Here is a 27467-nt window from a genome sequence, read left to right on the forward strand (position 1 = left end):
AGGAATCTGTAAAATATTCATTTACCTGTAGTAGACTATGTTTGGGTTTTTTTTCAGCTCCTGCTTTCTTACCAGCCTTCTTGAACCTTCTTGTTTTTAATGCTGAGCTTTGACAGGAAAATATTTTCTTCCCTATATTTCTAATCACTTTTTTTCCTGATTTTAATTATCAGCCTCTAATTCTGCCAATTCAGAAACAGAGTTTATATGAAAGAAATAGCAGAGGCTTGGGACTGTGTAAGAGATTGCTCTGTTAGGCAGGGAAGCTCCCCAAGTGTTCTTTCAACTCTCTGACATGAGACTAGCAGTGAATGCAGAACACAGAGGGTCTAGTGTGTAAATTTATGTTTATTTCAGGTTTGTGGGTTTGTTTTGCTGGGTGGAAGTTAATGTTACCAAAATGGATAGCAATGCAATATGCTACTTAGCATTAGTAATTGCTGGATTTTTAACATTAAGAACAGGACTTCTGATTTTCCAGAGAGTGGACCAGCTCCCAGTGGCATCAAGCAGATGTGATTGGTTTAATTCCAATATCTTCACAGGTTTGGATTTTTTTCCTGACTTGTACTTAAACATGTAAAAAACTTATTAAAACCTATATACAGCAAGGAACAAAGTGAGTTCACTTGTATGACCGAAGATGTGGTTCCAAAGAAAATGAAACTGCTTAAAGCTTGGGGTGCTGTGTTTTCACCTTTCTCCCTGCTTGCAGCTGCATATTTTCCCCATTGTCTTTCTGATAGCATTAGCTCGGTCTGAATCCATGATGCACTGGTTCAGGAGACTGACATGGCTGAAGTCAAATCAGACTTTAAGTAAGGTTAAGATCCATATATTTTAAGTTCCTGAACCAGTAGACCACATGGTTGTACAATTATCAAGTGCAATTATCAACTTAGGCGCAGGAGGTCAGTGCAGAAAGAACTATGTGGCTCAGCTACCCCAGATTTGGCCTGGCTAGAACTGCTGTGGAAGTGCATCCCAGTCTTCTCAAGCAAGTTGTTCAATGCCTCCTAAACTGGTATTGTGAGGAGAACTATTAAACATTCTGGGGGCCTGAAAGGGTCAAAGACAGAATAATGAAAGCCAAGAGCCTGGAGAGCAATATTCTGTCTGGCCTGAAAGGGTCAGGAACAGAGTATCATGCCAACAACAAAGCTGCTCCTCCTGACAGGGAGGATGTGGACTATCAGGGCTCTTGGCAACATGCTTAGTTTCTCATCATTCCAGGGCCCGAGTTAAATATATTTCAAGAACACCTGCAGGTCTAAGATAAGACCAGCACAAACAGAAGAATGTGTGAATCCTTGAACAGACACGTAGTCCCTCACTTGTAGAACTTGCAGAACTTGTATTCTCACGGTAAGAATAGCGGTAATGTAAACAGCGCACTCAAGCTTGGTAGAAACTGACAAGCTCTCCCAGGAGAGTATAAAAACTCTGGTTGAGGAATAAAGAATTGCTACTTGCCACCAGAGCAGTAGTCCGTCTAGCCTCTCTAAGACGTCCCTGTGAGCTGGTCTCCGTCAGTATTGCCCTGAAGTAGATCCTTTGTGCGCTGACTGACCTCCCTAGGAGAAAGTGTTTGTTTAGCTCTGTCACTGTCAGCCTCCTCTTCTTCTCCCAAGTGGATTGCTTATCACAAGGTCAACCTGTCCACCACATGGACAAGGCTGAATTTCTGCTCCTCCTAGCATCCTGCACAGACAGCAATCTTCATTTTATTTTGTCACACAGTTGAAGTAAAGCAACATCTTTCCAGCCTGCAGTTTAATTTTAATTAAAATGGGCAGTGTCATTAGGAAACCAGCATATGAAAAAACTGTGATTTGGGGAGAACTGAGATGTTTTAACACAGAAGACAAAGATGGGCTGCACTGCAGTAGAAAGGAATAATGGGGGAGATAACTAATCTGTTCAGTTTCGGCTTGCATGATATTAGCCTTTCAACCAACTGTGCCTGCAAGGACTGCAGCCCCCAGTGCCTCACATCTGCAGAAGACAGTAATTCCATCTGGAGAAGACTTGCAGTGGCAATAAGTGAGAGGTCAAAAAAAAAAATCACTGTTATATATTTATGGTCTAGAAATAAGAACAGGCAGAAAATTTATGAAAACTTTACCAGTACAAACTCTAAAATGCACCCAATGCTATAGATTGCTAGAGAGAACAAAATGTAAGCACCTTATGTGTTTCAGAGCTATGAAGAAAGTGCTGAAAGATAAGTGGTATGCTTCAGCAAGGACTGAGGATGCAATATTGGTCCTGGACATTTTATTTGAGAGCAGAACTTGATGTACTAAAAAGCAAGGCATTTCCTTGCAAGGCAAAAAAGGGATCTCCCAGAGAGAACCATGTTAAATTTACCATAAAAGGGAAAATTGACGATATAAGAGCAAACTTGGCGAATTGCCATAAAAGAGCAAATTGATCATATAAGGGAACATTGACCATATAAGGGCAAACTTGGTGAATTTCCATAAAAGAGCAAATTGACCATTTAAGGGCAATCTTGGACAATTGTCATAAAAGGGCAAATTTATCATATAAGTGAAAATGGACCATAAAACGGTAAATTGACCGTACAAGGGCAAATTGACCATATAAGGGTAAACTTGGCCAATTGCCATAAAAGGGCAAACTGACCATAAAAGGACAAATGTGGCCAGTTGCCATAAAAGGGGCAAATTGACCACATAAGGGCACATTGACCACATAGAGGCAATCTTGGACAATTGCTATAAAAGGGCAAATTGAGCATTAAAGGGTAAATCTACCATAAAAGGTAAAATTGACGATATAAGGGCAAACTTGGCACATTGCCATAAAAGTGTAAATTGATCATAGACTGGAATATTGACCATATAAGGGTGAACCTGGTGAATTTCCATAAAAGAGCAAATTGACCATTTAAGGGCAATCTTGGACAATTGTCATAAAAGGGAAAATTTACCATAAAAAGCAAATTTACCATAAAAGGCCAAATTGACCAAAGAAGGGCAAACTTGGCCAATTTCTATAAAACGAGCAAATTTATCATATTAGGGCAAACTTGGACAATTACCATAAAAGGGAAAATTTATCATATAAGGGCAAATTGACCATAAAAGGGCAAACCTGGCCAATTGCCATAAAAGGGCAAATTTACCATTAAACAGGAATGGTTGGACTCGATGATCCAATGGGTCTTTTCCAACCTGGTGATTCTATGATTCTATGTTGGAAAGAGACATTTGGGCAGACAACTGCCATCTGTGTTCACTAGGATGGGAAACTTGCATAATGAATTTCCTGAGCAGAGTTTGCTTTTGGCTGGTCCTGTTACACATCCTTCTTCTCACTGCTATACTAGTGCCTCTCTCAGAGGCACTGGAATAGGTTGTCCACAGAACACCCTGGAGATGTTCAAGGCCAGGTTGGATGAGGTTTTGGGCAAACTGATGTAGTGGGAGGTGTCCCTGCCCATGGCAAGGACATTGGAACCTTATGATCTTTAAGGTTCCTTCCAACCCAAACCATTCTATGATTCTGTGACTCTTCCTCTTTTCTACATTGGAAACAGCAGTTTGAGGATTTGTGCCTCTCTTCTTGATGTTCTGAGGAAATATTGCTTTTGGACAACCTGATTTTCAATTCTCCCATCTGGTTGCATGTTTGTTCCACAGATGTTTTAGGCTGCATTCAGCTGGGAAGGAATAGGGTAATTCTTAAAGAGGCAATGGCATGTTTGGCCATCTTTCCATGATCTCACTAGCACTGTGCTCTGCTAGTGCAGAAAACTGTCCTTACACAGGCAAGAGGACTCGTGGCATTGCTGAGCACCTTCACGTGGGCTTGAGAGTGCTGCTTTGCTGGGCAAGCAGACTTCTGCTCTGCTTTACTCTCTACTGAAAAAGAAAAGTGTGGTGGGATCCTGCCTGCATAGCTGGACTTGATTTGCTGTGATTTGTATGTATGCTGATAACAGTAAGAGTTTTCTTTTTCCGTAAGAAAATCATCAGATTGTACGCTATTAGTTGAAAACTGACTCCATCAGTATTTCAGTAGGTGAAGTGTTTTAACAAGCATTCACCAACTTCATGGACTCTTTATTTAAAACAATACTTTATGCACGTTTTAAAAGGCAGCATGTTGAAAAGGGTGGGGCGAATTCTCCAGGCAGCCCAAATAAAATTACTTCTCAGCCCAACCACTAAGCACTTCCATCCCGTTTCCTCACCCGGAGAGCTTCATAGCCTATGAGAGCAGTTCATAGCCTGTCTAGCGTGATCTTTCTGGCTCAGGTTTTATTATCGTGCTTGCCACTGACCCTAGGGAGTTCGTAAATGAAGCAGCAGTCTACTTTACAGTATTAAAAAGGGTGGAAGGTGGGAGTGGTTTCCCATGTCCACGTACCCATATATGTCACTCTAAGAACATGTGGATAACTGTATTGTTTGTGTAACTGTAACTATATTATTATATATTATAGTTACTGTAACTGTATTATTGAACTGTGATAACTGTAACCATTGTTTTTCCTGCTTTTTCCCTCTCCTAAGAGGTAAGCAGTGTGTTAGCAAGAAGGATAGAGAACTGCAACTCAAACAAGCCGTTGTTCATTGTTTTGGCTCACAGAATTTTGACTAACAGCCTCTCCTGCCCAGGCTTTGTTCAGCTGGGGCCACAAATAGTGCAGTCCTGCCTACCGTGCTGCAGGCCTCCTATAGACCCAGGGATTTAGCCAAATGTCTGGTCTTCCAGGTAAATGGGAAATCTGTGTATCTGGGCAAGCACAGAGGCACCTTGTAAGAAAAGAATGCTGCTTCTGGTGAAGGATAAGCATTTTGTGGCACCAGGGTTGCTTCTGTTGTGTGAGCTTAGTGGTGATGCTGCAGTAGCTTCATCAACATGCTGCACAGAGGAATTTGGCCTTTAGAAATGAGGTATTTACAAGTACTGCAAACAGAAAAGGAAGTGCTGAGAAATGGCTTATCACTTTATAAATATGGACTAACAGTATGTTGAACTGCACATTACTGAAATGGTTTAGTGAAAACTTCACATAAAAATTTGATTAAAATTACTATGTATATGATCAAGTTTTAGATTTGATTCTGATTGACTGGAGAAGAGATGGGTAGAGATGATAAAAAGCAATGTAGATGAAAATGATGGTTAACCAATATGCTTTTAATATGAGAAATGTGTGAGACCAATAGAAAAAGGATGTCTGATTTTCTCTTCCCTCATTATTTTGTGAATTTAAGTATTTGCCATCTTCTTTGGTTTAGTTTCCACAATAAAACTGAGTGTCACAGTTCATACACTAACATTATTGATAAATACACATAAACCTTTAAACAAGAGGATGAAGGAAATGGTTAAATCAACAATTACCAAACTAGTCTGCAGATAATATGCAGAACCATAGTTAGCATCAGCAGTTCTGAGCTTCCCATCTGTGTACACTCGTAGTCTGTGAGAAAATCTGACATTCAAAAGAGTCTGAAAGCTTATGTGTTAAATATTAGATAATTGAATTAATGACTTAACTCCAATCATTCAATTACTAGCTGAAATGGTCAGTGACTTGATGACAGCTGCCATTAAAAACTTACAAGGACTTCTGTGGTCCTGAAAATCTGCAAGAGAGTAAGCACTTGGTTTGCCTTTTTCTACAATAGAGGTGTCAATTTATGCCGATATAGAATAACCAATATATTTATGAATCAGTGTTTGGACTCCAAACAGATAATAAGGTGATTGTTTGCTTTTTGTTTGATAACTTACAAAAAGGATCAGACCTTATAAAACAAACAAACAAACCTTCAATTGCAGTCCATAGGACTATGGACAGACAGTAGGAAAAAATTTCCAGCTAGAGGTTACTTTGGAAAAATCTGCCTATGGCTTCTATGGTTTTAAGAGCGCATATGTAGACATATAGTCTGGACTAGTTTAGCTGCACTTACCTTGCCATGTAGTAGGGGGCCGGAGTAGTTCACCTGTGGGGAACCTTTCAGTACTGCATTTTTCTGCTTGTTGCAGAGCTGTTTTTCTTCTTTGAGGAAAAATAGTAGGGAAAACAAGACTGAAATCTTACCACAAATGTTTTGAAGGCTTTCTGACTTGACTAGTAACTAGAACCATATGCATAAAAAAAGAATAATTATTCTCTTGAGAATCTAAGCTGGCCTGCTGTTCATTTTACATCAACACCAGCTTCTATGCTTGTTTTACTCAAAATGGATGACTGAATTCCCACTGTCTTCAGTATCATTGCTTAGAAATCTTAGGTCTGGTCTCTAGCTTACATCTCTGTGTGTGTTTACATAATGTGTGAGGTATTATTTACCTATAGAGTAGGTATCTAAAAATTGTATCCAGGAACATCACACTAGGGAAACTCTCAGTAAAGCAGGGCGAAATCATTGTTCCCTTTTAAAAGAGACATTTTACCACTTGTTGGACAAAAGCAGCAGAAGAACCAGCTTAGTTTTCAAAACTTGATTTTGTCTTTGTTAAGAGAAAATGCTTTTATTTTTTTTCCTTCACCCTCACCTCAATTCTGATCATTATTGGGATTTCCTCTTTCAATAACCTTGAGGCTTCAAGGAGTTGCAAGCTTGATTACTGAAGGCAGCAGCAACCTATAAGGAAAGGCTGAAGTAAAGGGAGTAGTTTCACACTAGAGGTTGCTGACAAAAGTCATAAGACATCCTTAAACATTGCTGCATAGGGAAAAAAAAGGAGTGTATGTTCCATGATCCTAGGACCAGCAGTGATGGCTTTATACTTCTGCAAAAGCAATAGAGGCAAGACATGAGGAAAAAAGAATAAAACAAGGCAAATAAAGAATTAAAACAAATGTCCAAAACAGGGTGCAGAAGCTTAATGGCTGGAGACATGTAAAAATGAGTTCAGACACCCTTTTTACCCCAGGCAGGTAGATCATCTGTACTTTGTGTAACTGGTGCGTGCTGTTATCATAATACAGAACAAGGACAGAGTACTCCAACAGATTTGGTGTTTAGTTTGGCTTTTGTTTTTAAGATTAATAAACAAAATCAGACAGCAGTAGATAAATAAGTAACCTTCATAACTTGTACAAAAAGTTATATAAATACAAATTTGCTGTTTTGTTTTCTTTTTAGAGAAGGAAAACATCTTTTCATAAAGTATCCAGTAATCTTATCTTAACTGAGATGCTGCCTAGTCACAATTTAGAGGACAGACATGTGAAATTAAATCCACACTGCACAGAGACAACACAGTGGCCCCTCCAGATCTTATCCTTTGTGTTTATCCTACGCACAGCTTCATAGCTAGTATTCAACATACGATCATCTGAATATATTCTGCTATTAAACAAACGAAAATACTTCCCAATGCTGTTTTTTGTTAACTATATACTAGAAATATCCATCACATTGTCATCATCATTACTGTTACTGTTATTAAGAAATTGTCCTTCATTCCATGCATAATTACCATTTCACAAATTAAAAACATCATCCTTCCCTCATGTCATAGTTTATAAAGCACTCTGTGCACAGTGAAGCAGATCCCCAAATAAATGCAAATGCTATTAAAATTAAGAGAAATACACTATTACTGTCGATTTTAGTGGAACAAAATTCTAGGGAGATTTTTGAAAAAAGCTTTATCTGAACAAAATAATGTACAATTATTAATATTGCACTTTTTGTACAAGAAATCCTAATAAATATACAGAAAAGATATACATTTACATACATAGAAAGACATTCTTCTTTTTTTTAAATAAAAAGTTACACTGATGCTTAGCAACACTATTTCTTGAAGACCCATTCGTTGTATTAAGAGCATTCACTGCCAGATGTGTTTTGAAGTAGCCCAGCTTGAGATAGTTTAATATCATGAGCCTGGCACCGACCTCAAAAGTGGACTCACAGTTTTGCTGAAAAATCCATGTGTCATGGAAGCTGTAACACAGCAGTCTTGAATAGCATTTCATTAATGTACTCTTAGACATGAGCCTCAGAAGAGCCACAGCCATTCCTTTAATTAACAGTAGGTCTGAACCAAAGCCTCAGATCCATACAACTCTCCTTTAAAGTTTCATGATGCTCAACCCCCATATTTTAAGATTTCCTCTAATCTTAGGGCCCTATACTGGGCACAGCAGAGAGTGCCCAGGAACTAAAACGATGAAGCACTTCACTGGATGACCAACCACTGCAGACGGCCCGGGGCAAAGACCGGCAGACAGAGTAACATGAATAAAGTCATATTATGTCAGTGATGTTTGACCCTCACTATTTTGGCGGTATCTTCAGGGTGTTATACATGGGCTTAAAAATGTGCTGCTATATAGCATGTGTTTTACTGTGGAAGGCTGCTGGAGAGGAGCAAGTTTGTTACAAATTATTTGCACTAGCCCTTGGAGACTGATGTTGAATCCATTCTGTTCCAGCTGTGTAGGAATAATAAGAAATTAGAATATAGCACTTTTCTACTACTTGACCAAAAGTCTTGGCTGCCACAAGACAGAAATTTCATGTTAGCAGGATAGAAAAACCCACTTTCTCAAGTTCCTTTCCAAAACCCTAGGTCTCAAAGCACCTGAACTCTGGGATCTGGTACTCTTCTCCAAATGTGTTAATAGGATGCAGAATGCAAACAAACAATTTCTCATGTTACCACGAACAATTTCTATCTTTCCTGCCTGTATTTTCTACAGGACAGCATTTGCAGGTTTGTACTACAATCTGTCAGTGGCAGATCATACTTTCTCTCCTTCTCCTGGACAATAATTAACATTATTATTAATTAACATTATTGTCGTCCATATAGGCAGTTGTCCTATCCCCAATTTCCCCTCATAAATGCAACCTGGGAACATTTTCAAGAGTGTTTTAGACTCACATTACACACCATTGTTCCACTTCCCAGACACCAGACCCTGAAAGATCACAATCATCTCCCACTGAAATAATATCAAGGCATGGTGTAAGAAGGAGAGAGAGGTTTAGAAAGAAAAAATGGAACCAATGTTGGATCTAACAAATAAGTTTATAAAGCAAAATCATACGCTTATATTCTCAAAGTAGTCTAAGATAGATGAAGTATCGGTAAACTGCAGAGCTGAATGTTTAGTTTGCCCTGTTTTTGTGTTTTTTTCTCCAGTACCCCATCACACGTCAATCTGTTTGATTATTTGTTTCATATTGTGGTGGTCCAATGTGATGCTTGGTTTTTACCCTGATCTGGGTACTTCCCTATCTGTCTGTTGGTGTATCTCCAGGCAAGCATGTGGGGCTTCCCCACTCCTCTCAGGTCCACTGCTATTGGTGTTGGACTCACTGACTCTTCATGGTCTACCCTCATGACCATGTTTTGCTGCATTCTGTCTCCCAGACTCGTAGAAGGGAAACTTGTCGAGTCCCTTTATAACAATTTTTTAAGGGAAATAAATAAATAAAATGAAAAAAAAAAGAATTCCATCCCATCTGAATTTTCTGTAAAAGTCCTTGCCTTAGTGAAGAAAAGGCTTGGATCCCCTTGTTCCTCCATTTTCACTGCTTTTGTCTTCAAGCCTTTCCACAAGTCCCACAGCAGCGTGACTTGAACTGGGCAAGCTGGCAAAGTTTGAGCTGCTTCACTTTCTCACAGTACCTTGTGGTGTCTCTGCACTCCACTGCCAAAGGAGACACAAAATGGAGAAACAGTGATGAAGCGATGACAGAAGGATTTCTTACCTGAGAACATTTCCTGGGGTGGATTAGAGGGAGATCAAGACAGTCTTGTGTTGGGAGGTCTCACTATGAGCACGAGTAAAGTCCCTGCAAAAAGCAGGGACTTCAAGATGCGAAAGGCCCAAAGAAGAACATGGTGAGCAGTCTTTGCTTTCAGAGCCTAGGGAGATGGCTTCTGAGTCTGCTCCAACACTGTCATATCGTCATCTACCAGTATATTCTAGGAGTTTCACACCAGATATTAAATCAACAATGAAGTAGTAAATAAAACTTTAGTAACAGTTAATAAAGAATTTCAACAGAGTAGCTCAAAGGCACTTTGACCAGTCTTTTCCATTTGAAGAGACAGTGTGTGGACATGTCACCACAGCTGACTATCATAGAATCATAGAGTCATAGAATAACCAGGTTGGAAGAGACCCACAGGATCATTGAGTCCAACCATTCCTATCAAACACTAAACCATGCCCCTCAGCACCTTGTCCACCCATGCCTTAAACACCTCCAGGGAAGGTGACTCAACCACCTCCCTGAGCAGCCTGTTCCAGTGCCCAATCACACTTTCTGTGAAGAATTTTTTCCTAATGTTCAGCCTAAATCTCCCCTGGCAGAGCTTGAGGCCATTTCCTCTTGTCCTGGCCCCTCTCACTTGGGAGAAGAGGCCAGCACCCTCCTCTCTACAACCTCCTTTCAGGTAGTTGTAGAGAGCAATGAGGTCTCCCCTCAGCCTCCTCTTCTCCAGGCTAAACAACCCCAGCTCTCTCAGCCGCTCCTCGTAAGACTTGTTCTCCAGCCCCTTCACCAGCTTTGTTGCTCTTCTCTGGACTCGCTCTAGAGCCTCAACATCCTTCTTGTGGTGAGAGGCCCAGAACTGAACGCAGTGTTCGAGGTGCGGTCTCACCAGTGCCGAGTACAGAGGGAGAATAACCTCCCTGGACCTGCTGTTGTGTTGTGTTTTTCACGTTTTTCACATTTTTTGACAACCCAGGGTCAAGATGTTAAGACAGTTTTGAACTCCCCATGGACTTATATCATGGTATCATTTGGCCAGTTTTTGAGGCCTGCAGGTTCCTCCTTTTAAATTCCAGACTGGAAAACCATCCAGTAACCCTGCAAGGTCTTGGGCGTATCGTTGCTGGAGGGACTCTGCCTTTCACTGCTAAGGCTACAAAGGAGAATCATCACAGGGCAGTCATACAGCCTTCTCCAGTAATGTCTGTGGCAAATAACTCCATTTTTGTCTAGATGTGGGACACTTCTATATGCAAGAAGAGACTGGAGCAACAGCAAAGGTCTCACTTGGTACCTGTAAGCTTCCTCAACCATTCCATTTCCATTAGGGAACCCTACACTCCGCTTACGGGTTTGGACCTACAGAGTCTGTTTGCCTCTACTGAGAGGGAGTGTGGGTTCTGCTGCTGTTTTGCATCTTCTGCATAGCAAAGGGCTTGCATGCTGGAGCATGGCATCTGCCCAGCACTGGAAGTGGCTGGTGAGACAAAGGAAAAGATAGTGATTTATACTTTTGCTGCCTGGTGTTCCCAAAGTGTACATTATCTTTTTTTTTTCTTTTTTCTTCTCAAATATTTGTAACTTTTCTGGTCCTTTGGCAGGCCCAGTTAGTTGCTTGTGACCTGAAAGCAAGCAGCCTCCACTCCAGGAATACTCATCATTAACCACTCCACTGGATTTAGACTTCCTGTATTTCACCTACAGCCAGCAGTCTGTTGTAATTTGTGTTTTTCTTTCTGTCTGTATCATTAATGGCAAATTAAGACTGCATCAATTATTTCATATGTTATTAGCAAGGGGACACAATCCCAGCACCAACACCATCGCTGAAAGACCACATTTCCCACCGGGGTGCTGAGCTTTGGACACTGTATTTTGTACATGTTCCAACTGAAAGTTCCCCAGGATGCCCAGCTACAAGGTCCAATGCTGCATTTCTGAGAGATGGGTCTTCCTCCTTTCCTCTACCCACACCACACTGCCTCTACTCCTTTCAGCAAAGTACCATTTTCACAGGGCGTGATGTTGCAGCGCTGCCAGTTTGCTGGCCGTGGCCTCCAGGAGCAGTGATGCTCCAGCACAGGCTTGTTGGTGTGGACGTGCACGCAGTCCACGCGCCGGGACTGGAAGCCGTAGTTTCCACATGTAGCTGTGCAGACAGTCCACAGGCTGACCCTCCAGTGCACGCTGCAGATGTCAGTCCAGCAGTTCTGGGTGCTCAATGGCCTGTGGCAGGAGGGAGAGAGGGGTGACCCATCACCATGCTGCCCAGGGAGCAAGCACATGCTGCTCCAGGTGTCATGCAAGCTCTGAGGACAGCAAGACTTGCATATCCCAAATGTAATTTGCTCAGAGCACTGTACAGGTCAGCTTTTCAACAGGTGCAAGCTGTTTCACTCCAGTGCAGTGAAAGGCAGAGACAATTTGCAGTCGTACTCAAGGACCAGACCCTCAGCAAGCACACACTGGTATAGTACTACTGGAGCTAAAAGACCATTTGAAGTATTTGAGGATTTGGCCAGAATGTCCTCTCCATGACGTGTCAAACAAGAGGTCCACTGAAAAGATGCAATGAATGAAGTGGCAACCCGTAAGACACAGCATGGCTTTTTAAGTTTTTTATGGCTTTACAATCAGTGGGAGAAAAATCCATTCTCTGAAACCCTCCTTTTCCTTTCAGTGCAGTCTCAGAGAAGATGCATAGGCATGCTTGGTTCTCACCTATTTGTGACACAGATGATAAAAACAGATGACAGGGAGCCGAAGGGCCAATTATATTAATCTCCAGACATGATCAGGCAAGATTTACATACTTAAATCTCATGTAAAGTACAGATACCTCTACAACATTGAAAGTGGACTTCACCTGCAGGAAACTAAAAAATTTGGAGCCTCTTTTTCCCCCAGTTATAGCTTGTGCTCTGAGAAGGAAACTGGCAATTTAAGAAGAGATACAATGTCCTTTCAGTCAGTATGTGGCATGCCTAGAAGACTTCACAGTGACAGGCCAACTAGTGTTTTTTTCTGGGTCTCACAGGAACAAATAGTGAAGCCTGGGCATAAGCCTGGTGAGATTTGTCCCATGGACCAAATATGGGTTGCAGTATCACCCCTTTTTTACATGAGGGAAACTCAAAAGTTGTCAGTTAAGTCATTAGTCCATTCAACATCTCTGCAAAGGGTACTGGTTTCAGACATAAGAGTTTCCTGTCCTACCTTGGTAAGGCACTGCATTGATCAGATGACACAGAAGTCCCATCTTTGGTCTGGCAAAATATCTGTCTGTGCTGTACAGCCAGTCGTGGTCCAATGCAAGGCCCGTTACACTGTGATCACAGAAAAGTCACTTAAGGGAGGTAAAAGGCAGGATATATTCCCCTTTTATAAGATTGATGGTGAAATAAAGTGTATGCTGCCGTGCAGTGACTGTTGAGCTTTCAAGCACTTCTTGAAGCTCTGCACACTCCGAAGGTGAGTGTGCAGTCATTTCCTACCTCACTCTCCTCTAGCAGCATTAAAAATGCATTTCTATATCTGCTCTGTAGATACATTACCTCTTCTCTTCAATAGTTCAATCTTGAATACATCTGTTAGCACAAATAAAATGCTCTTTTGTTATTAGCCAAGAATCTATGATCCATACAGGAAATCTCAAGACATTCCTTTTACTGTGCAGCTTACAGCTTGTGCTACCACAATTTATGGGAAAATAGTTAATAATCAAGAACACATTGAACCAAGAACATATTCCACACCATTTAATAGTTTAAAAGCATGGCAAGATAATAAACAAAAGCAGCAAGCATGATGAACACAGCAGATCTACAATCCTGCTCCAATACTTAAGTTATCCTAAACCATTCAAGTTTATCAATCACATGCTTACTGTTTAACTCTTCCAATCCTCTCCTTCCATTAAATCCTAATTAACTACAGGTAAGAAGTATGTATTTGAGCTCTTTCAAAATTATGTGAACTCTAAGGAAACAGTTTATTTTTCTAAGTATCTGGAAATTACATTCAAAAACCGATTAAGGCTTGAAGAAAGACACCTTTGTGTAAGTGAGGAATTATTGCCAGGGGAGGGCTGTTGATTGATCCCTCTGACTCCTCCACCCCTCCTATCATTAGGGGCACCTATTTCACACTACCATGCACTCCACACGTAATACTTCCTTCCTGCTGCTATTTCTTCCCTCCCTGACAACTGAGAGATAGAAGCAGTAACTGCCAGGCTTCCAGTTGCTCCCACTGAACCCCCTTTTTGAGCAAGGTAGATAGAAACGTCATTTGTTGGAGTATATATATAAAAGGATAATACCAGGTGTTATTCATAAATGCAATACAGTAACTCAGACATCTTTCATATGTTTCCAAAATACAGAAGCAAGAGTTAAATGAAGTTCTTTCAAGTAGTGAACAATAACAAGTTCTAGTAGCCGAAGACACTTTTTCCTACCGGCATTGTAAAAAACTGTAGAAAACCTGGTGCAGCACAATGTATTGTGACTATTACTCTAAGCAAATACAGAACGAATGTAGTTATTTAGAACAAACTATCATATCACTCTTGCCTCTAATTCAATAAGATAATATTTACCACAGTTTTCAAACTAACTTACCACGTGCTAATTAGAAAGGGAGGTAAAGTATTTCATGATAGCTCAGTATATCAAGACTAGCAGTTATTACTCTGGGTAACTATTTCCTTAGCCTCTTCTGGCATGGTAAAAAGTCTCACTCCGATCCCTTTACCTGACTTACAATTTCAATTAGATGTCTGACTACTTTGGTTTTGTCAGACTCATTTTTCCCATGACCAGAAGTTATGATAAACTAGTATTGATAGCCATCTTTAACCTCTAGCAAAATTGTTTCTGTGGTTTTAACCCTGTCTCCCATTCACCCTGGAATGCCATACTACTGCGTGAGTCACCACTCAGGAGAACTCTGGTCTAAAAACTGTGGGTTTCTACCCCAAAGTCTAGACTATCCCTAGTGGACTCATCAGCCTTCACATATGGCTCAGTCATGCTGGACTGGAGAGAAAAGGAATGAAGGCATATAGTAATAACTAGTTCTGAGTTATAATTGACTACATATTAACAAGTGTCTTTTCAGGGAACCTCATAGCTCACAGAGAGACAAAGACAAAACTCTTCTGCAGATTGCCACAATACAGCAATTTAAGGCTAAATGCTTGCATTTTTATGGTATTTATGGAATGAAGCTTTTTAACATCTGATCATCGTATGAAGATGGAAGGAGACAATTTGAAGATCTGCAAAACAGCATGAAGTGGTCTGAAAATGCTTTTTAGCCCTCTATTTTTCTTTTTGCCATGAAGCAAATCAAGAAAACTCCCACTTCTTGGCATTCTTAGGCAACATCAGCAACTTGGTAAAACTAGGGTATTGTACAACCCCCTGTGCCAAATGTATTGGTCACTAGTTCTGAATCCTGCCTGTCAAAACCGAAACACATTTACTGGGTGAATTTAAGGGGAATTAAGAACTGGAGAACTCTATTTCCCAAATGTGTCACCTGCCACTATAAAGAAGAGCTGCAAACCTTCCAATTGGAGGTGATGCAAGGTTCTGCACTAAAAGTCCTGTTCACACGCAACACTTCTAGGGATTGTGGGAAGCTACAGAAATCCAAGCATGTAGTACATAAAACATGGAGTTAAATGAGCTGAGCAAATTAGTTGCATCCTCAAAAGCCTGCAAACCATAATGTAAAAATACCAGTGTGTACGATCACTCCTCCCATTTTTAGTCATTTTTATCTAGCCCACACTATAAGGCCATCCTTGGACTGCTGGCTTGTCCTTTACCTGGCCCCAGGAGGAGGACACCCACTCAACGCAGGGCTGCCTGTTACAGTTCTGTGTATCCACTGGGCGCTTGGACATCTGGGCACATGCCTCAGTCGACATTGGGACAGAGTTGCCTTTTGCTGTCAGGCACTGACAAGTCACTCGTCGCATCTGGATGCCTCCACCGCAACTCCGTGTGCAAGGAGACCACGACGTTACCATCCATCTGTGAGAGAAAAACAAAGAGGACAGGCCTTCCACCATTTGCAGGACCTCTGATGCCAACAGGTCTTTATGTGTGGGACCAAAGAAAGGCAACAATGTGTTGGTCCACTTAGGGTGCAATCCTGATAGGTACTGAATGCCTCCGCCTCCCACAGTAAACAGTGAAAATTGCTCAGAGGATGAAAGCTGAGAAAAAAGCACATTTTTCATTAAATTATCCTTCTTAAGGCCTTTTGGGCCCAGATATCTTTTTTCTAGCCCTTAAGGTTGTTTTTAAAGGGTTAGTAAATATTTCTAGCCCAGGAACAGGAGTTGGCCATAGCTGCTCTTACTCTGCAATGCCATGGAGGTCTTGGTTCCAGGCTACAGTCACAATGCTAGCAATGACTTGCCCATTTACATTCCTCAGTAGGGAAAACTATCTCTGTGAAGTTGCTGGAGTAACTCACAGGTCACTTTGAACTTGCTACAGACATAATAGCCAAAAAGCCTGCTGGGTCCTGTTGGTGTCTGCTGCTCTGTTAAGCCCCTGACAGCTGGGGTAATCCAGAAAGTTTGAAGGTTGCTCAGGGATGGGGCCATTGCAGTCAATCTAGGGACTTTCCTCTTGAGCTCAGACCAGCATTTGCCAGCTAAGCCTGAGCCTCCGAACCCCTATGTGGTGGGTTTTAAAAAAATCCAGGCTAACTAGTAAAAAGCCTGTAACAGCAGAAAGCAATAGTTCAGGTCCAAACTCCTTCCCAGATGCAAAATACATACTGACCTGTCAGCCTTACCTCCATGCCTGGGGAGATCATGGAGTAGATCTTTCTAGAAGCTATACTAAAGCACATGGAAGTGATTGGAGACAGCCAGCATGGGTTCACCAAGGGCAAGTCCTGCCTGATCAACCTAGTGGCTTTCTATGCTGGGGTGACTGCATCAGTGGACATGGGAAAAGCAATGAATGTAATCTATCTGGACTTCTGTAAAGCTTTTGATGTGGTCCCCCACAACATCCTTCTCTATATAGGAGAGAGATGGATCTAATAAGTGGACTGTTCAGTGTATAAGGACTTGGACAGTTGCATCCAAAGAGTAGTGGTCAATGCCTCAATGTCCAGATGGAGATCCATGGCAAGTGATGTCCCTCAGGGGACTGTACTGGGACCCGTGCTGTTTATATTTTCATCGATGATACAGACTGTGAGATCAAGTGCACCCTCAGCAAGTTGGCAGATGACACCAGGCTGAGTGATGCAATTGTCCCATCAGAAGGACAGGATGTCATCCAGAAGGACCTGGACAAGCTGGAGAAGTGGGGCTGTGTGAACTTCATGAGGTTCAACATGGCCAAGAGCGAGGTCCTACACCTTGGCAGTCAGCAGGTTTCAGTATAGGATAGGGGATCATGTGATTGAGAGCAGACCTGCAGAGAAGGACTTGGGGGTGCTGACTGGTGTGAAGTGCGATATGAGCCAGCACTGTATGCTTATAGCCCACAAGGCCAACCTTATCCTGGGCTACATCAAAAGTAGCATGGCCAGCAGGTTGAGGAAGGTGATTCTGTCTCTCTACTCCACTCTTGTGAGACCATACTTGGAGTACTATGTCCAGTTCTGCAACCCCCACCATAAGAAGGATACAGAATTGTTGGAACAGGTCCAGAGGAGGGCCACAAAGATGATCAGAGGGCTGGAGCACCTTCCCTATGAGGGCAGGCTGAGAGAGTTGAGGGTTTATCAGCCTGGAGAAAAGAAGACTCCAGGAGACCTTATACTGGCCTTCCAGTACCTGAAGGGGGGCTACAATAAGGCTGCACAGGGACTTTTTTTATAAGGGCATGTAGTGACAGGACGAGAGTGAATGGCTTTAAACTGGAGGGGGGAAGATTTAGATTAAACATTAGGAAGAAATTCTTTCAGATGAGAGTGGTGAGGCAGTGGAACAGGTTTCCCAGGGAAGTCGTGGCTGGTCCCTCCCTGGAGGTGTTCAAAGCCAGGCTGGATGGGGCCTTGGGCAGCCTGATCTAGTCGGAGGTGTCCCTACTCATGGCAGGGAGGTTAGAACTGGATGATTTTTAAGGTCCTTTCCAACCCAAGCCATTCTATGATTCTATATAATTAAGTGAAACACTTGAACATTTGGATTTGGGAAGGAGGTAGGTAAGAACAGGAAAGATGGAACCTATTACTAGTTTCCTGAAGAGTTTTATGGTCAAGTCAGCAGGTTGCTTCATAGAGTTTCAGATTACATGACAGGACTTTGTGTGTTATTGCCTATCACTTCACTCACAAGCAGTTTATGATTACTTTACAAAACAGGCATTCTCCAGTCCCATGGAGAGGCACTCATTGCTGTTCCTCAGTCTTCTGCAGATTACCTCCCATGATCACACAAGTATAAGAACAAACACACTCCCCACACAGAAAGCAAAAACACTGCTACTTTTTGTCATGCAGTTTGTGGAGTTTGAATCTGAAGTTTCTGCACCCCTCATAAAGCTCTGCTCTGCATTTCAATCAACTTTTATTTCCGAGCTTACATCTCAGCAGTTTCTCAGCAGCTGGGGGAGGATTGTGGGTTGCCTTATTGTTCAGGGTAGGTATAAAAAGACATAATTATTCCCACAGAATTTACTGCCTTCACCAAGGAAAACTGCTGCTAATGAGGGTGTTTCATATTTCATCAAAACTCTCTTTGTTTCATTCTTATGACTCAGCTGGCAACTCAGAAAACATTTGCCTGCAAAGAGCAGTAGGAATATATTTTAAAAGGTAATTAAGCAGAACCTTGCCATATACCCAAGACACAACAAGCATGGTAAATTTGGCCACTTACTTCTCATCAGGTTACTTAGCACCTCTCCTTGCCTCTGCTTAGACTTTCTTTTTTAACACCAGACCCAAATCACTGTTGAGTGAGAGAAGCACTAAATTGCTCCTGAGATCCTGACTACTTTTAACTGCTTGTATACTGAAATACACCACACCCACAGTGGAAATAAGGGAGAGGAGGGAGTAAAAACTCAGAAAAGTATGGAAAAGCACGTTTACACATCTCAGCTAAGGAGCCACTGAATTACAGAAGTAGGAAATTTTTACGCTACAGGGCATATAACACTGAACCTACTCCCTGGATAGGCACTCAGGATGTATTCTTCTTTGTACCAAATAGTGCCAAAGAAGAAAAGGTGCTTTCTGTGGGCAAGAAGTAGCAGGGGAAGATGGAAATGTAGTCAGAACTCTTTCAAGATGTCCTGGCTCCACTGTATTTATCAGAAACTGGAAAACAGAGGATTATAGGGTAGAGAGTTACAATCCTGAGGAAACCACAAGTCAGCAATCTTCAAAAGAAGGCAGAACTCAGTTTGACTTCCCTTCATGCCCACTAGATCTGGTGGTATGTGCCCATTTCACAAAAGCTCTTTCTACTCTGCTGAGGGAATACTTTGCAGCTACAGTCCCATCCATACTGAAACTCAGGATAATACAAGAACTCAGAACACACCCCCCAAAAAACTGCTAGAGCTAGCCTCTTCTCTGTTATACTGTTGGGACATGTTGGTATGAGGCCATGTGGAACACAAAGAAACCCATGACCCTACAGTTCTTGGGTGATGAAATTCTTGTATGTACTGAGCTTAGAAGAGGCATGGTATCTAGATCCAGCTTAGGGTGAGACTGGAATCACCCAAGACAACTCAAGCTGTAAAATTTGTTAATAAAGAGTAGGCAACGGCCTCTCTATTATTTTCTAATCTAAATACTGAAGGAGTAAATTGTCTTTCTACCATGTACTGTCAATGTTTTCCACAAATTTTACTACAAATTTCCAACCTTTTGGGTTAAGCACTCACAAATTCCCTTTTAGCTAGGACATTTCTCCAGACAGGCACCACAGAGGCTGGACATGATGTCCAGTGCAAAGGACTCTTCAAGTGCATCTCAAAAGCATGTAGGACATTTTAACGTAACACAGACAAACCGTGAAGGGCAGTCTCTCCTGTTGCATGCAATAGGCTGCAGGGCTGGCTTAGGCTTCTCTTTGCAGTAGGATATGTTGACTTCGGCCCCATCCAGTAAGCACCTCAGCTGGGGCAGCTGTACCCCTTTGTGGCCGCAGGAAGCTGAACAAGCCATCAGCTTGTCCACTGACCACCAGTAGTCTGCCAAAAAGTGTGGGAGAGACATGTTAACACTCATCAACCACCAGGAGGAGACTCTTAGAAAAGAAAGAGTCAGGGATGTTCTTCACAATGAAATATTTGGACCTGATGTCTCATGTGAAGGGGAGATACTAACACCTACAAGGCACCAGGCAATAAACAAAGAAGGAACATAATTCCAGCTGATGTAAGCCACTGACTGTCTTTAGTGTAAGAAACACAATTTTTTGTTGCTTAGAAATATTGAGCATGGAAAGTGAATGACATAGTAGATCAGTTAAGTAAAGCCAGATGCCACTAAGGCAGGACAGTGCATCTAGGTTTTTGAAGGGGTGTGATTTAGTGAAGATGTGGTTAACTGCAGTTACCAGCTGCTCTGTTCTGTGGCTTTATCACCTTCAGCTTATTTCTAGGAGAAATATAACAGCTGCAGCATTTTTTTGAAGTGTTTTCAAGCAAGAAGAATTTGTGAAACACTGACTTCAGCAAATTAACAGAGAGAGTTCTTATTTTTGGAGTTCAGACTGTGACACCTCTGCCTTGAATTCCTGGACAAGTAAATTGTCCAGATTCAACAAGTATAAGTATAGCTTGAATCAGTAAGGTGTGTTTTAAGCTCAGCAAGGCAGAACTATCAGGTGTCATTCTGGTAAAGTAAAACCAAAGACAATGCAAAGTACCCAATAGCCCTGCAAATCTATATCCATGGCAATAAAACATCAAAACATCTATTTCCTGCTGTGCATGACAGTTCTGGCTTCATATAGGAGAAGTCCAGGCAGTGCTGGGAAGTCCATGGCAAAAGCTTCACAGGGCAGCAGAACTGAAACTGAAAAGTTACCTTGTATAGCCAGGGATGTTTTTTGTGTGAGTGAGCCAGCCTCATTCTGAGCAAGGCAGCTGAATTCACCATGAAGAGCATCACTGACACTGAGTATCTGAAGAATCCGGCCTGCTGCCAGGAGCTGATGCTCCAGACGGAGAGGCTCACCAGAATAAAGCCAGGTGATATTTGGAGTTGGATGACCATCCACAGCACAACCTAAAAATTCAGGGACATGAAAGAAACCTGCTGAGTACTGAATTTGCTGTAAAATTACTCGCTTTGAAATGGTCAAAACTGGGGAAAAAGTTTCCCCATTTTCTTGTAATAAAAACCTAGGAACGCTGTAGTAATGGGTACCTTCTCAGCAGCTGAAAAAAAATTATCCCAAAGCCAGTTTAATCAGCCATATGAAAATCTCAGATCAGTCTGTAAATATTTATATTGAGCCTTCCAAGGTCCCCATTATTTTGGATCATCCTCATTTCACTATTGAGGGAAGCGGGATAGGGAGGTTACATACCCAGCATACTCTCAAAGAGCATAAGCTGTGACTAGTTCTGACCAGCGAAAGCTCTGGCATGAGAGTGTCTTTCTCCTTCAGCCCTTATTAAGTAGAGAAAGAAAATACTGCCTTCAGCCTCCCAACCAAAGTGTACTGTGACTTTTAATTAATTCAAAGCTAGGATGAGTCACAGATGCGTGAAAGCTGGAGACAAAACCAAAAATCTAATACAAAATACATCTTTTAGTAGAGAAAATGTTAATATTTCAAGGATAACAAGGGAGTATTTTGAAAGAGACGACCACCATTTCACAGCAACGCTAATAATTTATTGAGAGGAAAGAATAAATGCACAGTGCAGGCCAAATTCAGCTCCCCATTATGCCTCCACAGCACTTTCTGTATGACTATAGTGGCAGAAAGACTCTTGGTGACTATGCTAATGCTAAGAAATCAAAATACAAAGCATGCATCACTCTCGCTTGCAGACTTGAATAACAGGAAAAGAACTAGTGCAAAGGTGGTTGATTCAATGATTCATTTTTCTAGCAGCCCAATACCTTAAATCAACAGAACTGTATGGAAAACAACAGTGAAAACATCAATTGAATTTTGCATGTGCTAAGTACAGTTTGTAATACGAGTAAAAAAATATATGGCAGATCCATTGGTATTAGTGTTCAAATAAATGCTTTTACCTTGAAGTTCAGTTCTACATTCTCGCTATTCATCAGTGATTAATCTTCATAGTACAGGCAAACTTCTGTGATGCATTAGTTTAAAATACTTCGGAACAACAACAAAAAAGGCTGGATGTGTAAAAAGCAAGCATCCTTTTTACTTAGGGACTGCATCTTTCAGGACATCACAGAGTACAATAAATGTAGGACAGAAAGTTCACAGAAAACTTCAGCTAGGCTTACAAACCGTAAGGCCTATGCCCCTGTCTCTGTAAGTCGCAGACATGTACCTGTCCAAACGCAAAACTGGGAGATGAAAGATGATCGCCAACTACTATCTGAAATGCCTGGCAAAGGAGGAAAGAAGGGACTTGGCAGCAGGATTATTAGTTACATTAAAAATGAAATAAGGCAAGCCAAAAAAATTCTGTATGTATTCCACTGAACTCTGACAGAAAACAGTGACAGACCACAATACACTGAGTTAAAGCTATAAATAAAATGCGGCTAAAGGATTTGAAAACTGTCAGTATTTCCACCCTAATCTCTACATTCAAAGAGTTAAAGTATGCTTTAAAAACAGAAAAAATATTAAGGAAAAAAGAAGAACAAAATGCTTGGAACAAAATGTAGAGAAGCCACAGCTTTGTCTTATGTGGAAAGATTTTTAAATATAGTACAAAATGAAAACTTAAACACATGCTTAACTCAGGCTCCTATGCAAATTACTTCTCAGAGCTTTAATATACTGCATGAAAAAAAACTTATAAAGGTAACGTGATCCTGAACATCCCCAAAAGAACTAATTTTAAAGTAAATATAGCCTTTATTTTTGGTAGTTTAAAAGAGGTCAACTGAACATGAATTTACACTAGACAAAGAAAACTATGTATTAAGGAATTCTTGAAATAGTTCAATTCAGCTGATAACAGTAGCACTTAAAATTAAAAGAAGGTATTTTAAATAACTATTATGGCTCCAAAGGAGCAGTTGAAACTTACTATACTAAACATACAACATGTTTTTTAAACAGTCCTTGAAATATCTAAATTTGTTACCCAATGCTAGTCATGCTGTTGTTGTTAGGTATCACTTACATAGCATTGTAAACTTACACTATATTCAACAAAAATTCAGGTAGGCCTATTCCCTGCCCTACAGAGGTTGTAAAAAATGGTCCTAAATACACAGCCACATGGCAGGCCCATTAAAAAAGCAAAGGAATTTTCAAGCTCTTGTAATAATAGAGTTTTCTAAAGATTACTCCAATAACAGGAACCCTAAAGGTCAAGAACCTTGTATTAATAAGGGTCAGAATGAAAACAGTCACTAGTGGTAAATCATGAAATGAAAGCCTATGAGACTGGATACAGCATGCTCAAATGACCTCCTGTGCTAACTCTGATGGGTTTATTCCATGTATGCCGAAAATGGAAAAGGAGAGCACTTCGGTATAAACTTCTGTGCCACCAATGCTACAGCTCCAGGTTAACTGTTCAAGTACATTTATGTCAGAAAAATAACAATCAGAAAAGGTGCACAGAGCAAGGAATGAACAGTACAGCAAAAACTGTTCAACAAAATACAGCAAGATCTAGCACCTAACATGATTACCAGGCCAATTTGCAATGATCAGTGCCATGGTAGAAGTCTTCCTGTATTTCTTAAGTCAACATAAACTTGCTACATCCTGAGATATCAGCAGCTCAGGAAACTTCATGTGGTGGCAGGAAAATAATAAATGCAGAGCAGAGGAGGTGAAGGGCAGATAGGTGCAGGAAAGCCAGTGCTGCTTCCTCCAGAGAGGCTGTAGCTTCTGTCCTATTAACAAAGTGCTTCAGACATTTGGGAAAGCTATTTGATATTCAACACAGAGGAAGAGGGTGCTTCAAAACTTAGAATGGATATTTAGTTTTGTCAGCAGGCCAGAAACCACACAATATTTGAAAACTCCCCTAATATTTACTCTAGAGCAGATAGTCATGGTTTTATCTGACTCCTATCCACTCTTTTTCCTTAGGGGGCACAGATGCTGCTTTAGTCATAATTACTCATGAGTCTTCTTTGCTGACTCTGTGCAGACTGTAAACTTTTCTGTATTTCTGCTTCCAATTTTAATAAAACAGTGATTCCCAAAACCTAGGAAAACTAGGAGCAGCGTCATAGTAGAGAGGGGAAGGACAGAAGGAAGTAAAGGAAAACATGTGTTTCAAGAAGATAGATGTACACTTGCTCTTGATCATATCACCAAACAATGTAAGAAATCTGTACTGGTGAGATCAGTTGTGTTCATCTGGGTAATTTACGGCTTTTCACACTGACTTTGAACAAGTATGCACCCTATATTTACAGATGTTATGGCTCAAAGGCAAGATACATAGCAAGCCATTGCAGGACTAACTTCTTTGACTCTGCTGAAACAGTTTGGTCCTGACCATGGTATCAGCCCATCTATATGATCTGTTTCTTCCCCAAATGCAGTCATTGGCACAGCACTCACTATAATGGACCCCAGAACATTCGAAAAGTTCTATGCTGTTTCTGTTCAGTGCCTCATCTAGATAACCCTTATATCTGCACGTAGGCAAACACTAGCCACAGACTTGAAGTGGTCACCTCTGGGGAAAAAAAAAAAAAGACTGAAAAACCTTCTGAACTTCAGGCCTTGGCTCTTAGGCAGTTGGTCCTTTCAGAATAAGTGATTTATTCAAACTCAGAAGGTTGCCTGTTGCAGTCAAAGTGGCTACCATGATTACATTTTCCTGTTGTACTTTCTGGGAGCTCCTTTGGGCATCTAAGCGACTCTACTAGAGAATGAGGGGGATATATAGAAAAATGAGAGGGAAATACTGGTTTTGGTAACAGGAATCCTTTGTACCTTTTAAGTTAATGTTTTTTGTTATTATTTTGTTTTAAAAACAGCTTCATTGCTAAATAACATTGGTGTCTGCAGAATAGGAATTTGTAGTCCAGCTTTTCATCCGCTGAAGAAGCAGTGAAATCGGCAGCTAAGCTGCTCTAACTCTGTGGTCACTGGGGATACTGTATAAAACCAGAAAGAAATCTGCTTCTAAGGACTGTGTCTGCAGTGCTGGCAGACAGTAAAATCATGTTCTGATTTGTGAAATCAGTAAATTTGATAGGGAAGTTATCAGGAAGAACTCAACAAATACAGGGCAACTTTTTTTTTTTCTAGTGACTGTACATTTCTGTATACTTTATCATCTAACTTTAAAGTCATTAAAGTCATTATCAGTATGTCCTACAAATAGGGATTTTTTTTGCTAAATACACAAGATTTAACATATGTAACATAGCCTGGAGAAGTGAAAATTCAGAGTTCTAAGTTGGGGATGACAGCAGGTTCCCAGTGAAGAAGCTTGAGAATATATAGTCTGAGAGATAGGAGGGATGGAAACCAGATTCCACATAATTACCTAGGCTTAGGTAACCCACAGGTTCACTCATATCTTCAGATTCCCTAGGAAAAAACATTGTGCTCCAGGATTTGCATTGCATTCATTTAATCCAAAGAATAAAACCAGACTAAAGGCCCATAATTTAGATAGTGATGGCATCTGCTCTTTTGGTAAAAAAAAATTACTGCTATTTTTTTTCCCCAAATGTGAATATTTCATCAGGATACAGTGAGCCTTAGAAATATTTATTGCAGCTATACACAACAGCTACCATTATTTCAATACTTAATTTCAAATACAGTAGCTACCATTACCTGACTATTTAAATTTTCTTGGATGTCTTACATTTTTAAAGACATTGCATATGGCTTACACTGTGCCAAACAAGAGCTAGATTTTCTGTTCATTTCAGATCCCAGCTATCTTAACTGTTTGTGCTTCCATTTATCTTCAAATTCATGAGTTTGTACTGATTTATAAAATAAAGACACATACCTTCCCTTAGCTGCCTCCCAAATGAAGTTCAAACTTTTCATTTAATTTTATACAATGTACAATGCAGTAATACCCTTTCCTGCAATATGCATATCCTCAAGTGCACATTATGTTTTCAGAAATCCGAAAACATTTCTGAAAAACAAGTGGGACATAAACTGAAAGCTTTTGGGAAAAAAAATATTAAATGTTTTCACAGACATTTCCCATGCAACTCAAAGAGCTCATTTGCAACCAAATACTTAAACAAAGCAACAGATGCCAAGAAACACTACGCTGTTACAAGCAGTCAAAGTGTGTTCACATTTTATAGGTACTCCGACATTTCCATATTCCGAGAAGTATTAATTTCTGACATTTCTTCCAATGTTCCTACAGGAATCTACACTTAAATACAATTTATATATATAAGTCAAAGTCTTTAAACCTTCAGCTTTCACTATGCAACATAACTGCAATAGTTACAGCATTCTTCTGTGCTGAGATAAGGAGATATTTTTATATCATATTTTGTATCTATTGACAAGTCTCCTGAGGTTTCCAATAACTTCACAATAAATTTCAGAAACAGTAGTGAATATCCATTAGGATTTGTATGATCTTTAGACCTTCTCACTGAACTGTCTTCAAATACACGAAACAACAAGCACAAGCTTGAACTCAAATGAAAACAAGTATTCTTGACAGGTACTAAGCCTTTTCTGCTTGAGTGTTAGAAGTCAGGAACACTGAGTCCTACAACTTCAGTACTGCCAAAATTAGCACAGACAAAGCTCAAGATTCACAGAAATGCATCCAGGGACTTATGCAAAAAGAAATTCAGCAATACCTGTGGCATTATTAGGCCTTATGAGGAACGGCTGAGAGAGCTGGGGTTGTTTAACCTGGAGAAGAGGAGGCTGAGGGGAGACCTCATTGCTCTCTACAATTACCTGAAAGGAGGTTGTGGAGAGGAGGGTGCTGGCCTCTTCTCCCAAGTGAGAGGGGACAGGACAAGAGGGAATGGCCTCAAGCTCCTCCAGGGGAGATTTAGGCTGAACATTAGGAAAAAATTTTTCACAGAAAGGGTCATTGGGCACTGGAACAGGCTGCCCAGGGAGGTGGTTAAGTCAACTTCCCTGGAAGTGTTTAAGGCATGGGTGGACGAGGCGCTGAGGGGCACAGTTTAGTATTTCATAGAAATGGTCGGACTCAATGATCCTGTGGGTCTCTTCCAACCTGGTGATTCTGTGATAGATAAAAGAAACCCTACTGAGTATATGTCAGGTTAGGATGTTGTCTTACCTCATAAAGATAGTTCTAAAGGTAATCAGGACTTATTGAAAATAAATGTTAATGAATATTGTTAAAAATTTAAAAAAACCCACAAAACAGGTGACAAACAACAGAATTTCTTTGATAGGAAAAAGGCAGAATTTCTCATAATACTTTGATTACAAACATTCAGGAAAACTATTAAAAATTTAAAATCTCTCAAAGAAAGAAATATTACTAAGATTACAGAATCACAGAATGGTTTAGTTGGAAAAGACCTTTAAGATCATCAGGTTCAATTTTAAACCTAACATTGCCAAGTCCACCACTTAACCACGTCCCCACATAAGATCTAACGTGAAAATTT

The 27467-nt window shown here is 40.7% G+C and overlaps 1 protein-coding gene across 3 annotated transcripts in view; it reads right to left on the reverse strand.

Moving 5' to 3' along the window:
* Positions 1 to 8852: 8852 nt before the first annotated feature.
* Positions 8853 to 27467, reverse strand: part of ADAMTSL1 (ADAMTS like 1) — a 173889-nt gene continuing 155274 nt past the window's right edge. The window contains exons 23-28 of one of the 3 annotated variants that reach the window (XM_069880687.1): positions 20766 to 20966; positions 19744 to 19924; positions 15571 to 15778; positions 12951 to 13060; positions 11740 to 11960; positions 8853 to 9664 (exon numbers count right to left, since the gene is read on the reverse strand). In XM_069880687.1, coding sequence (XP_069736788.1) covers positions 9558 to 9664; positions 11740 to 11960; positions 12951 to 13060; positions 15571 to 15778; positions 19744 to 19924; positions 20766 to 20966 — 1028 coding nt within the window. In that variant the 3' untranslated portion in view covers positions 8853 to 9557. The remainder of the gene's footprint in view (positions 9665 to 11739; positions 11961 to 12950; positions 13061 to 15570; positions 15779 to 19743; positions 19925 to 20765; positions 20967 to 27467) is intronic. The other 2 variants (XM_069880686.1, XM_069880688.1) reach the window with 2 other exon arrangements.

This window comes from Phaenicophaeus curvirostris, chromosome Z (genome assembly GCF_032191515.1).
Source record: "Phaenicophaeus curvirostris isolate KB17595 chromosome Z, BPBGC_Pcur_1.0, whole genome shotgun sequence".
NCBI classification, from domain to species: Eukaryota; Metazoa; Chordata; class Aves; order Cuculiformes; family Cuculidae; genus Phaenicophaeus; species Phaenicophaeus curvirostris.